This window comes from Rattus rattus, chromosome 10 (assembly GCF_011064425.1).
Source record: "Rattus rattus isolate New Zealand chromosome 10, Rrattus_CSIRO_v1, whole genome shotgun sequence".
Classification (NCBI taxonomy): Eukaryota; Metazoa; Chordata; class Mammalia; order Rodentia; family Muridae; genus Rattus; species Rattus rattus.
In genome coordinates this window covers 45,094,092-45,107,532 of record NC_046163.1, presented here as the reverse complement: position 1 = coordinate 45,107,532, position 13,441 = coordinate 45,094,092, and the positions used below count along the sequence as shown (strand labels likewise).

The window sequence follows — 13,441 nt, the reverse complement described above, 5'->3', positions numbered from 1 at the left end:
ACACACTACTCTTTGGGGTGAAGCAGCGCTCCTGGAGAGGGCGAAAAGAGGCGCATGCGCTCTCCGCCTCTCAGGCGCGTGGAGGAAACTGCGCGTGCGCAAAGTGGCGCGGACGGGGAGAGGAGGAAAAAAGGAAGAGATGATTGGCAGGTTGGGGGGCACTTTAGCTGCCTGAGGGAGGCGGGGGGGGGGTCCCTGCAGCCTGGACGCGCGTGCGCAACGCGCGCTCAGGGGGGTGGAGCTCTTCCAAGGGGGCCGGCAGAAAGCAGTGCCGGCCTCGTGCGCCCCCTGGCGCGCGCCTAGGGAGAGGAAGGAACGGGAGGGTGCAAAGAGGGAGGAGGCGATTAGGGGCGGGAGGGGGAGGGGAGGAGCGAGGGAGGGTTTATCGACCGGGCGATTTTGGTTAAAATATTCAAAATGGCGGACGGAGGAGCAGCGAGTCAAGATGAGAGTTCAGCCGCGGCGGCAGCAGCAGCAGGTAATCATTACAGCATTTTACATATTCATATTCATACTCAACCCCGGCTCTCGCTGCCCCCCCCGCGACTTAGCATAATTTATTAGTACTCAGGATTATTATAATTAACGGCGAGGAGATGGGGGGCCGGGAAACACAGCCCCCTCTGGGCGCCAAGCGGAGGGGGAAAAGGAGCTCGGAGCGGCCGGGCGGAGGGGGAAGAAGACCCGGGGCAAAGGGGGCTGTGAGCCACCGCGCTCCTCCTGCCCCCGGCCCACCCCGTCGCCGCGCCGGCCCGCCCGCCGGCACCGGCCCTCCTCCTCCACCGGCCGCCGCCGCCTCCTCGCACGGTGTCCGAATCCGAGCGGGTCCGCGGCGGGCGGCAGGCGTCGGGGCCGGGGCAACGGGAGAGGACAATAAAGACATTTTACATATTCATAGCTGTTGGGCTGGCGGGGCGCGGCGGGGTGCGGGCGGGAGACCTGGACGGGCGAGGGGGGGGCGTGGAGGGGCCAGAGGTGGCGGAGAGCACAATGCCGGTGGGCGGCGGGGCCCGAGCGGACCCCGGCTGCTGGACACCCGCGCGGCGCCCCCAGGATTGGGAGCCGGCGCGGGCTCGGGCTGGGGGACGCTGCTAGCCGCGGGACGCACCCGGGGGTGGCGCCCTGCCCCCGGCCATGCGGGGGGTCCTCGTGGGGCCGAGCCCGGGGTCACGGCCCGGGCCCCTCAGCCGCGCCCTGCTCGTGCCCGGGGCAGCGGCCTGACCCCAGTCTGTGTCTGTGGTTAGGGGCAGCGCGGCGTGGGCCCTGTGAGGTGGCCTTCGGGTTGTGAGCCCGCTCTGGGGTCCCCCGGACTCTTAGGAGGCTGGGCTGGGTGGGAGGAACCCTCGGGGAAGTTCCCTTCCGTGGAAATGGCTTCGGTCGTCCGTGTTTCCCGGGCCCGCATCCAGAGGTCCCCGCTGCCGTGGGTCGCGGGACAGTTGGGTTGAAGGTGCTCGCGGGGTCTGGTCGCTCCTTCGCGCACATCCCCACCCCCACGCGCGGGTGGCCCTGGGGGCCCTCTCGCTCCGAGGCGGGGAGCTCTCAGAGGCCACCGGAGAACTGGACCGTAAAGGATTGCCCTCCTGCCCTCAAAAGGCTGGCCTGACAAGTTGATCATATTCTAGATTTCTTCTGTCCTGCGGGGATCGGGGGTGGTGGCTAGCCACGGAGATCCCCCTCCCTGACTGTGTGTAGTGGTGCTTTCTAGCTGCGTGCTGGGTCTTCTCTACTTGCTTCTCATTTGAATAATGTCTAATTCAGGGAGGTTTATATTCTTGAAATGGCCGCCTGGCTTTCCCCGCCTCTCATGTTTAGTAATTCAGACCTTTAATAACAGCCACTCACAGCCCAACGCCGTGTTTATATTTTACATTCGCCCCATGTGCTTTTGTGGCTCGATATGATTTTTTTTCTTCTCCTCCTCCTTGGCAATCCACAGGGCTCTGAGATCAAACCCAGTCTGTGCTGGGAAGACAAGGAGAGAAGTAGGCCTGGACTGCCCCAGTAGTTGCTTAGGCCTTGTTCTCTGCTGCTTGATTTATTTACTAATAACCAAAATGACTCCCCCACCAACTGCCACTCGAGTCCCCTCCTCCGCAGGCAAAACACATCCTCTTGGGGACCTTCCAGCATAAAAACAGCTCCAAGCTAAGCATCAGCTCTGAGGTTGACTTGTTTTCTCCTAAAAGGAGAAATCGTACAGTTTATAGTATGTGAACCTTATTCCCAATTTACAGAGGTTTCTGTGAGCTACTGGTTTAGTACAAATAGAGGACTTTGTTGTGGGAATAGTCCCTCTCTTCCTGAATTAAACTCGAGCAGGCTACGTAAAGCTTTGTAGTATTTGTAAGACTGGTAGACTTTCCTTCCAGGAGCGATGGAGTAGCTAGGTATTTTAGAAAGTCCGGTTGACAACACTTGGATACTTTCTCACTCAGCAGGGCTGCTTTTCCAGTTTCTGCACCAACTTGAAGGGAGGCCGGCATTCTTGTTATTACTGACATAGACCTGCCTGTTTTAATTGCAGCAGTAAGGAAAACAGAAATGGGGTTGTTTTCTTTGGTCATGGTTAAATGAGTGAAAATAGAAGATAAACAGAGGCATTGTGTCCACCCTGATCTTGGAACTTGCTTAGCTTGCTGGCCCCTTGCTTTAAGTGTCAGAATTGATTTTGTTTTATCTTAGGACAATTGGCTTTTGAAAACCAATTCACTTTTACTGTTTAGAGAAAACAATAATTTTGATTTCTGGTCTCTCCTGTAAGAGTTTTGTTTTTAAAAGGTAAAAAGGTGTTGCTTTCTAGGGGAGGTGTTTGAGGAATCATGTTAATGTCTTAAGCCTTTGCAATCACAGTAAACCAGTGTAGTGAATATATGAAGACATTAGACTTCAACTAATTTGTAACAAAATTTCAGATTTAAAGGAGTAAATGCAGACTAATTTAAAAAAAAAAAAAAAACTACTCACAATTTTTTTCCCTTCTTTCACATCCTGTAGGTAGGGCCTGAATGCCGTAGGGCCTGAATGCTCAGGTAAATAACCAATTCAGAGCCCTGAAGCATGAGGTTGGATGGGCAAAAAGCAGTAATATGATTTCATGCCTTAAGTAGCGTATGTTTTTGCACCCAGTTCCCAAGATGTGGTCAGACTGATGATGTCATTGGACAGAGGACAAGGTGCAGTTAATGTGATTTATTGTCTTGAGGTGAAGTATAGCCATGGAACCTTCTCATAGGGAAACCATTTATCTCTGGACAATTTCCTTTATAGCTGCAGTTTAACCACTGCTGGGGCTCTAGGTATTTTATCCAAAAGGATAAAATGCACATTGCATTTTACAAAGCTCACTGTTAACAGTTTTTGTCATACAGAAAAAAATGGGTATTGTGAGCTGGCCTTTTATTTCAGTTGGCTGTCCTTGCCATAGTAAAAACTCATTTCCCATGGGGAGTGTGGATTTAAAGTGGTGATACTTGTGCTACATATACCTGCTTATTTTTTGTGGGGTTTGTTGTTATTGCTGTTTATAATCTTTCTTTTGTGAGAAACTACTTCTTAGTCACAGTATGGCCCAGGCTTCTGGAGTGACCATTCTCTCTGGAGCCTATTTTAATGACGAAAACCAAGTTGAAGAAAATGAGAGCACTATATTTTTTAATGTTAAAATTATAGTATTTTAAATAAGGTAAAACACTTATGGGAGAGCTCGTGCTTTGAAGTAGCTTTTAAAGAATTTAGGATTCTTTCTGGTTTTGTCTGTACATGTTAGTACATTTACCATGTGAATGGTGTTTTAAAAAATCTCCTTTCAAAGTAGTGGTTTCCAAACATAGTTTTTGACATTAATTTTTCTAAGCATTTCTTCTGTTCCTTAATGGGCATCTTAAAGTGGTGGTTAAGGTTTGGGAAATGTGACTGGGAAGGACGCTTGACGCTTGGAGCTGATGTGTTAGGCAAGCTTAGTTAGTTTAGGTGAGTCTGGAGCCTATCAGCCTCCAGCCAGCCAGGCTCCTACTGCAGTTGTCAGACAACTTCCCAGTACACAATTCTAGAAAATCTGCTGCTACTTTCTTGATTTGCCCCACCCATTAATTATAATGGAACTTTTGAATTAAGGTCTTTGACATTCATGACAGCTGACCAAATGTTTTTCATTTCTGAAGGATTTATGTTTCCAAGTCTTTACTGTAAATGTAACTTTTAACCTCCCTCCCTCCCTTTCCCTTTTTGTGGGGGGAAAATTGCTACTAGTCAACGAATAGACAAACAGTAGATATTCAATTGTAATGCTGTAATGCTTTTTTTCATATTTTAAATCTATTATTCTCTGCATCAATAGGCACTAAATAGCCAAAGAAAGAAAATTGTTTCAGTGGTGCCCTACATTGAATAACTGTTAGTATGTTAGTCACTTGATCAGTAGACTTTGGAGTCAGTTTAGGGCTCAGATTGCAAACCTGTATTTACCAGGTCACCATAGATATGTAATAGAGCCCTGAATTCCACCGGCAAGTGCTTTAAAATGACAGAACCGAGAATATTTTCTTAAATGTTTTTCATTTAAAAATGAAATATTTGAATTGTTTCTTGAATCTGTGTTGCTTGATTTTAAAGAGTGTAGAAGTGTGGGGTTAAATTAAGACTTTCCCTTGTACTGAGAGGACTATACAGTCAGTGTAGTGCCAATTGCCTTCCTCTTCCTCCTCTTCTTCCTCCCCCTCCTCCTTCTCCTCCTCTTCTTATTTTTAATGTTGGAAACCATTGTCATTACATGTTTTTCCCAATGGAAATGATTTCATTTGGAACCATTCAAGTGCTTTTCATTAGAGAACAGACTAGAACAGATAGCACATACCTACTTCTGGTGGTGCTTTTCGTTAGAGAACAGACTAGAACAGATAGCACACACCTACTTCTGGTGCTGAGTGTCTGACAGACATCTCATTTGTCATGGAAACCCAACATTAGGCATTAGAGTGAGAGGTGGGACTTGGCTCAATGACATAACTCTCTGTGTCAATTTCTGTGTTCTTCCTGAACTAATCTCTGCCCCCTTGGTGGTTTTGTTTTTATTTTTGATATTGGGGTTTGTTATATTGTCCAGGCTTGGTTAAACTCTCCATTTACTTGCATTAGCCGCCTGTGAGCTAAACTTCACCACCCTTTTGTAAGAAAACTCTGTGGTCAGGATTTTAAATAATTGTTTCCCACCATACCATTTAAATAGCTTTTTTTGAGTGGTTAAAAGAGGTAATAATTACAGTTCATACAGAATAGCAATTTCTTTATGCATCTTTCAGAAAGTACATTATTGATATCTTCATTTTGTGAATGAGGACAATTGAGCAGATTTTTAAATAAATGCAGTTTTTTTTTAACACTTAACATATTTCTGTCTTAAACTGACAGTGCATTAGCATGGGTGCTTTTTTATCTTTCATGTGACAGAGCTCTTTGTATAAACTCTTGTAGTAGTGAAGACGTGACCATGAGAATGGCACAGGTGGGCCCTTGTACTGATCCATTTACAGTGGATTTAGAATTTGAAGATGAGAATGGCTTTGAGTTTCAGAACCTTGACTTGAGGAAACTTGTTGCATGCTGTGCGTGCTGTTGGCAAAGCTTCATGTGTCTTTACTATTAGTGCTTAAGTAATTGAGCACTGATAGGTTATCTCATATACTTAGTGACTGCCACAGATTATCTCTTTTTTAATAATTTCATTCTTCTAAGCATTCGTTCTTGGGTAAGTTTTACAAAGCTAGTAATTGAGCAAAGGGAGATTCAAAAGTTGTCTAGATTTAAAAGATTCTCCTTTGAAATGTGTCTAGAAAACTGAATATTTACTTAGGAAGGATATAGTGTATTAATTTTTTAAGAAATAGCCAAATTAAGCTCTGTGAATGCTTGTAGTAGTTTTATTTAGATGATAATATTGAAAAAAAATAAGCATATAATTTAATTTGCTACATGACTTATTTAAAAATTGTTTGTAACTTTAATGGTCTTTAACATTGGAATCAGAAATAGTGAAATTAATTCAGCACAGTAATAAATTTAGATTTTTTTTCTTTCCTGGTGAACTTTGTTTGCACTAGAAAGTATTGACAGGTATGTCTGAGCAGTAAACCTTATTTTGTGCATGTTATGATACTCGGGTTTATTAACATGTTACCGTAAGCAGTGCAGTGCTTATGGTAGCTTAAGGGAATGTCCTTTCAAAGAGACTGATCTACATGTGTCCTTGGTTTTGTACATTTTAATGGTTCGGCTAATGAAAAAAATGCTTTTTTGCTAATTTATACTATAGCAAAGTATTACAACAAATCTTTAAACATAATTAACATTTCTTAGCTTATAAAAATACATCTATTGTATACCTCATTTAACTCCATTCTTCCTTGTGCGCAACAAAGAATGTTATAAAAGAGTTGGTATTGCTTACTTAAGCAGGGCAAATCTAAAACAATGTATATAATTATATATTAAAATGTGCAACATAATGAAGATCAGGAAAGAAATCAGGGTGTGTTCAAGTTCGAATTAATCAGAACATCCTAGAATGTTCTAGCCAGAAGGTAATTTAGCTGTAATCTATGCCAAACTTTTGCTTCCCTGTGAGAAAGTACTCCTCAGGTTTTAGTGACTTGTTTACCAGTCACTCAGATGTTGACTAGCAGGGGCTATGAGATGCTTCAACCACTAAGATGTTTGATCCCTAATTCCAGCACTGGGTGGGTTTGGGATAGCGTGGGGACGTGGGGACGGGGCTGTTCCTGAAACCTGCTGCAGGAAATGAGTGAGCTCCCGGACAATAGAGATCTTGTCTCAGAAAACAAAGAGAGCCACTTCCAAAGACAGTTCATGTTAATCTCAGGCCTCCACACACATGCATATGCAACACCACACACATGAACATGTGTAAGTGTTAAGAGCATAGCTTTCTGACTTTCTTTTTCTTTTGGTGCTGGAGATCTGAGCAGGCCCACTGCATGATAACTTTGTTTTACTACTGAGCTGTGTCCTCCTGCCCTCAACTTTGGGCATTGTTGCCTTCTACTCCACCTCATTTGACTCATTGCTGTCACACAGAGGAGGCTTCATGTAGATGAAACTTTTCTTTTTTTAATCCCTGAAGACAAGGTCTCTCTTCCTGTATAACCTTTGATTGTCTGGGATTCACAGTGAAGCCCAGGCTAGTCTTGAGCTCTGTTTGAATCCTCCCGCCTCATCTTTCTTAGTGTTGGCATTTCGGAATCTGTGAGAGAATTTAGAGCAGTGATTCTCAATCTATGGTTGAGACCCCTTAAGGGTCAAACAACCCTTTCATGGGGGCCACCTAAGACCATGAGAAAACACAGAAATTACAATTTACAACAGTAGGAAAATTATAGCCATAAACTAGCAACCAAAATAAGTTTATGGTTGGGGTTGCTACAACATGAGGAATTGTATGAAGCATTAAGAATGGTGAGAACCACTGCTTTAGGAGAAACGAAAGGCAAGGAGTGAAGGCCATTGAGAGGAGCTTGTAGTCGGTGGGGCGGTTTCGGTGAGTAATCAAGAGGCATTTGTCCTCTACTGGGAAGCTGGTAGAGGACTAAGGACTGGCTATAATTAACTTTATGGTGTACAGGTGATTTGAAATAGGGGGAAATTGGAGTCACAGAAACAAGTATACAGAAATTGAGGTGTTTGATTTAATTGCTATAAGTGCAATCTAGATGCTTACATAGGCAGGTAAAGCAGTTACCTGCCTTCCAAGGCTTTCAGTCTAGCAGTGTAATGGCACAAAATAAACACGTTGATGATGAGAAGTCCAATTGCATGACACAAAATAGAAATCTTTAGAAAAGATTCTGGCCCTGCCTTTAAGTTAGGAACTTTTACTTCTGACCAGTGAGTTCGCTTTTAGTCTTGTGGACATAGAATTGTCTAATTGGCTTAGCTTTCTTCCCAAATCATAGTGCTCACAATGACTTAGTAACCTGAAGGGAAGCAAGTGCATGGCAGTTATGGCGCACAAGTTACATTTATGTCCTTGTGTATGTTTTGTGTTTCTTTTATTGCTTCCATCTTTAAAGTCTTGTTTTGTGTTTTATGTGGGATATTTCCTTTTAAGAAAGGCAAGTATAAATAGAATTATCATACTTATGACATAATGATAATGTCTTTTTTTATAGTGTCTTAATTTTTATAGCAGCACCCTCATTTTCATTAATTCAGTTAGCCTTACTGACAAGTATTATTATGTCCGTTTTATAGGCGGGTAAAATAAAGGCCGCATAAAGTGACTTTCCTCAAGGTCCATGTGTTTTAATAAGCACTGAGTATTGTGGAGAGCAGGAAGGTGTAAAGCCAGGGTGGAGCTCTATCAGTGGGTGCTTCAAGTCCCTGTGAATACTTTACTTTGGTTCAGAAGTTTTAATTTTGTTTGCTAAGCAGCAAGGAGTCAGTTTTTAGTTGTTTTGGATAGTGCCCTTATTTTAAAATGTTTTGCAACCAGAATCAAAGGGTGAATTATCAAGATTTTGAAGTTGGCTTATCTGAAGGAGATTAGAATCGTGAACAGATTAAGGAAGTTGAGAGAGGGAAAATAAGGGAAGAATTCAGTTACAGATATATTTTTGTATGGTATGTGTGCCTGCATGAGTATGTATGTGACTGTGTGTGCCTGCAGCTCATCGGAGGCCAGACAAGAGTGTTACACATGGATCCCTGCAACTGGAGTTGCAGGCATTTGTGAATGTCAGGTACACTGCAGGAAACAGAACCTGGGTCCTTTGCAGGAGCAGTAAGTGCTCTTAAACTGCCGTCGTTTTCCTAAGAATTAAAATTTCAAACATACTTGACATCTTTTTGGGCAGATTTTATTTAGGTTCCTTTTGAAAATTGAAAAAAATGTGAATTACACAGATGATAAATATGAATGTGAAGGGTGGTGTCTGCACATGCTGTGTGTATGAGAATTCAGCATTGACATCTCATTTTGACTTTGCCACTGACATTTGTGGTTATTTCTGTCAACAATAAGATAGTGATAATGACAGTGTTAGCGGAATTCTGTGGGGAGGAACAAATTGATAGCAGAGGCATCTTTAAAGTCGCATAATAGTTTTCTTAGAGTTTTATTACTTGTGCTGCTGGAGAGGAGGAGCTGCGTGAGCAGCTGATGGCTTCTGTGGGGACCCTTACTGAAGGTTGTGCTTTCCTGTGTGCAGCCAGCCAGTTCCCTGAGAAAGAGGTGTGCCCTTTTAGTACTCTGACAACCTTTGCAGTGGGAGTGCTGCATGCTGTCTTTTAGTGCTGCCTCTACCTAGACACTGTCTTTTACCACTTACTGATCGAGCTTCCAACAAGAACACAATGGAGTATTTTTTTTTAATGAAGTTTTGATTTTGGAAAAGGATGGCTGTATTTTATCTTGAGACTTTCCTGGTTCTCTCTCCTGATCCTCTACCCCAATCCTGGTATTTCGGTTGTTCTGAAAGCTTGTCCAGCCCTGTCTGTGCCTGGGAATGCTGTGGAATGTGGAGTATAGACAAAGAAAGGTTCTCCTAGTTGAGATGCCCGTGTTCCATATCATGGCCTAGCTGTGTAATTGTGAATTTTAGGTTGTTATTTAAAACATGTTTGCATGTTTTAAATTTTTAAATTTTTGCATATTTTAAGAGGAGCTTTGTACTTTCTAGTTTATTTTTATTTTTTGTGATGCTGGGGATCAAGCACAGTGTTGCTGAGGTACTGTACCACTGAGCTACATTCCCACCCCACATCTTACGCTTTTAAAAGCCTCTGGTATTTATATTTAAACCTCAGCAGTGGGGCTGTGCCATTCCTCCTGCTGTCCACTCTGAGCAGGCAGGCTGGGCATTTGTCCTTTTCTTTCTGCTCTCGTTATGGCCCTAGTCCTTCAGCAAGACTTTTAAGTCTTTAGGGATGGAGTCTAAAAACATTCCCTTTTGTTTATATAGAGGGTCTGTCACCTGCTTATCTTTAGGGGCCTGTCTATTCATAGCTTGTCACCATAAATAACTTCTTTTTTGTCTGAGCTCCTGTCCTACTTTCAAATCCGAATATAGTACTTAATTTGTTCATTTAGCTAATTGAGTGCTTCACTGTAGACAGTCTTATTTTTTTCACTAATTGATTATATAAGTAAATCTTGTCTTATAAGAACTGAAACTCAGAGCTGTCTGGATTGAAGAAATATGTGTTGCTACTGTTGCACGTGTGGTTTTTTATTTGGGGGGGATTATTTTGTTTTTGATTTTCTATTTAAAGACTTGTGCCTAAAAAAATCCTTGAAAGCAGGAATGGTTAGCAAATAGTGCTTGATTGATTTAGTGGTTTCTAATTTTTGCTTGATATGAGCAGGCCTAGCCCTCACCTGAGATTCTAACCCAGTTGAGGTCTGAAAACCCCTATTTTATAAAACTTTACAGTGACTTGATAACTTCAAATGATTACTTGTTGCATTTCAAGATTACTTATTGCTTTGAGTGTCTCAAGTGATGGTTCTCAATTACTACACTGGAGAGAATGGCTGGGGGTGTGGCTTATCCTACTAGAATGGAAGTTAACAGGCATAAGTTTAGCATGAGTTGTGGTATTCAGTATGAGTGTGAACAGGGATATAATTAACAAACCTGACTGGTCCCTCTCCTCCATTCTATTCCATAAATACAGGGGTACTTTCACCCCTTCCTTGAACTAGAGATAATGTTAGTTCAAATATCACCTCAACCCTCAGAGCTCATGGTGTTGGGGAATTCGTAAGTAACACTGTTCATCGTAGATCATTGATAGAGTTTGTGGGTTCCTGGTACCATGGAAATATAAGGTATATGCCTTAGTTTGGAAGAACAGGTTAAAAAGGGCTTTCTGAGAAAGTAGTGTTTATGGTAAGACATAAGAATGAGTAGGAAGTGATCAGTTCAAGGATTGTGAGTAGGAGGATGAAAATTGGTAGAAGGGATACATACATGTGGCTGAAAATTGCATTTTCAATATTTTCATGATCTTTATATATTTTAGTCAACACTGACCCTGAAGTCAGGTTTTGTGACAATTTCTATACATTTTGACAAAAATGCATTGATTTCTCTAGCAATGATTGTATCTATAGTTTTTGTTACTTGGTATACCAAATGCAAGCACAAATTCACATTAATCACAAAAACCCTGTTGGGGAATGAAATGCCACCCCTGAACTTCACATGATAAACTAGGCTAATGAGGAGGAGTGGTGTGTCCCTGTCTTGGGTCTATTTCATGGTGTCAGTAAGTTAGTAGGAGCATAGTATTCCCTTGGGCATTGACTTCTGCTTTAAACTAGTTGACTGAGGAGTCAGCAAGAATTGGGGACTTTCTGAGTGTCTGCTTGTAAAAGGTCTGTATTTAACAATTTCATTTAGTTCCCAGACCCAGATCCCAAGGTAGGAAAAAGTCAATTGTGTATTTTTATTTTTATTTTTGAGGATAGGGTCTTGACATATTACTGCCCTGAAGACAACTTTTATCTTTGTGTCTTTATCTCTTTATCTTTGACATGGACACTTGATTACCAAATGCGGTACTAACATAACTTTCAGAACTTTCCAGATGATGACTACAAGATACTTAGTTGGAAGAGATTACTATGCAAATTGTTGGCACTAATAACCCACGAATCTTGAGCATTTTTTAATTCTGTAAGAGCTAAATAGTAAACTGGTTATGATGGCTCAGTCATAATTCTCATGAAGCTGAGAGTTCAAGGCCAGTCTGGTCTGTGTAGTGACAACTCACTTCAAACTTAGACAAATAAGCAAACAAGTAAATAAAACCAGCCAGGTATTAACTGATCATTTTCATTGGGGTTGTGCCATGTGTGTCTTGCTATCTGGCTGGTGAGAAAGAAAATTGGGACTTTATGGTTATATTACTTTAACATTTTGAAACATTTTAATATTTTTTATATGGGTTGTAGTAGAAAATTGATAAAGGGCAAATCCTGCTAAGAAAAAAACTTTACATTTCTTCTCCCTTACCAAACTGCTACTAAACCAGGGGTGTCGCTTTCACCTGAGGCGCTAGGACCCTTGGTTATTGTTTGTGGTGAGAAATCAACTATTTAATGACATTGGTCCCAGTTGTGCACACCCTACTTACTTACATTCTGCATTGCCTTGCTGCTTGGTATGCTGTTTAATCTCTGAAGACTTTCCAGATAGTTCACAGTATTTGATTGTATTGAACAGTTTACTAGTCTCTTTTACTTTATTTGTTTTAATGTATATTGGGTCTTACCCCCATTGTTGTGGTAAAAATTTCATGTATAGTGTTTTGTATTTTAGGACAATTTTGGTGGGGACAGTAGCACCGAGTCCTTGCCTGGTATGCAGCAGGGCCCTGGGTTTAATTCCCATACCACAGAGTAACAACAATACAATTCTTAAGATAACTTGAAGACACAATTATAACAAACAAAGATCAGATGATTTTTATTTGCAGTTTCAGATGGGGTCAGTCTTCCAATGAGCTGAGCAGAAAAGCCTGATGTTGTAGGCAGAAAAGGTGGTCTACAAAGTTACTCATTTCCTTTTCTGTCGGCTTAGCTAAACTATAGTTCTTCACATTGGTTGACATTATCTTCTGTTTTATGGGGAAAACTTCCTGTTTGTAAGTTGAGTTTGAGTAAGTGACTCTTGGAATAAACAACTTCATTCTGATTTGGTCTGATTCTCAGGGACTGTCTATGGCCTTCCATAAACTGTGTCTAATAGAATCATTCAAAGTTAAAGATGTTAGTGTCTGGACATTGAGGATGGTACCAAATCATATTCGTTCTTCCCTCCTTCCCTCCCTCCTTCCTTCCCTCTCTTTCTTTCTTCCTTTCTTTCTTTTTACTTTTTAAGATCATATCTCTCTATGTAGTTCTGGCCATCCTGGAACTAGCTTTGTAGACCAGGATGGCCTCAAACTTACAGAGATCTCCTGATTCTGCCCCTGCCTCTAGAGTTAAGGAATTAAAGGGCAGCACTACGGTGACTGGCTGGCCATCTTATTTGTAGTATTTATCAGTGTCAGTTTCTCCATTCTCTCTAGTATAGTTAATTATTAGTCTTTTGGATTTTTTTCTTGGTTGGTTGATGAATATCTGATGGTTTTGATTTTTGTGGTTTTGCTCTAAGTTGTGAGTAACAAATTTTTATTTTCTGTATATTTTCAAATGTAAAAAAGATTTATTTTATTATATTAGCAATTTTAACCTTTTCAGAGTACTTGTAGTTTCATTGAAAAGTTTTTAATTTATTTTCTGTGTGTGTGTGTGTGTGTGTGTGTGTGTGTGTGTGTGTGTGTGTGTGTGTGTGTGTGTGTGTGTGTAGACCCACCCTGGGCATGGAGGAACCCTTGAAACCAGAAGAAAGTGTTGGATCTCCTGGAACTGGTATTACAAGCA

At 42.0% G+C, this 13,441-nt stretch overlaps 1 protein-coding gene across 3 annotated transcripts in view; it reads left to right on the top strand.

Annotated features, from left to right (window-relative positions):
- Nucleotides 1-402: 402 nt before the first annotated feature.
- Nucleotides 403-13,441, top strand: part of Pou2f1 (POU class 2 homeobox 1) — a 138,406-nt gene continuing 125,367 nt past the window's right edge. For 2 of the 3 annotated variants that reach the window (XR_004389324.1, XM_032915330.1), the window contains exon 1: nt 403-478. Coding sequence is in view for 1 of the 3 variants with exons in the window: in XM_032915330.1 (XP_032771221.1) it covers nt 418-478 (61 nt within the window). In the remaining 2 variants the exon portion in view is untranslated. The remainder of the gene's footprint in view (nt 479-13,441) is intronic. The other variant, XM_032915326.1, reaches the window with a different exon arrangement.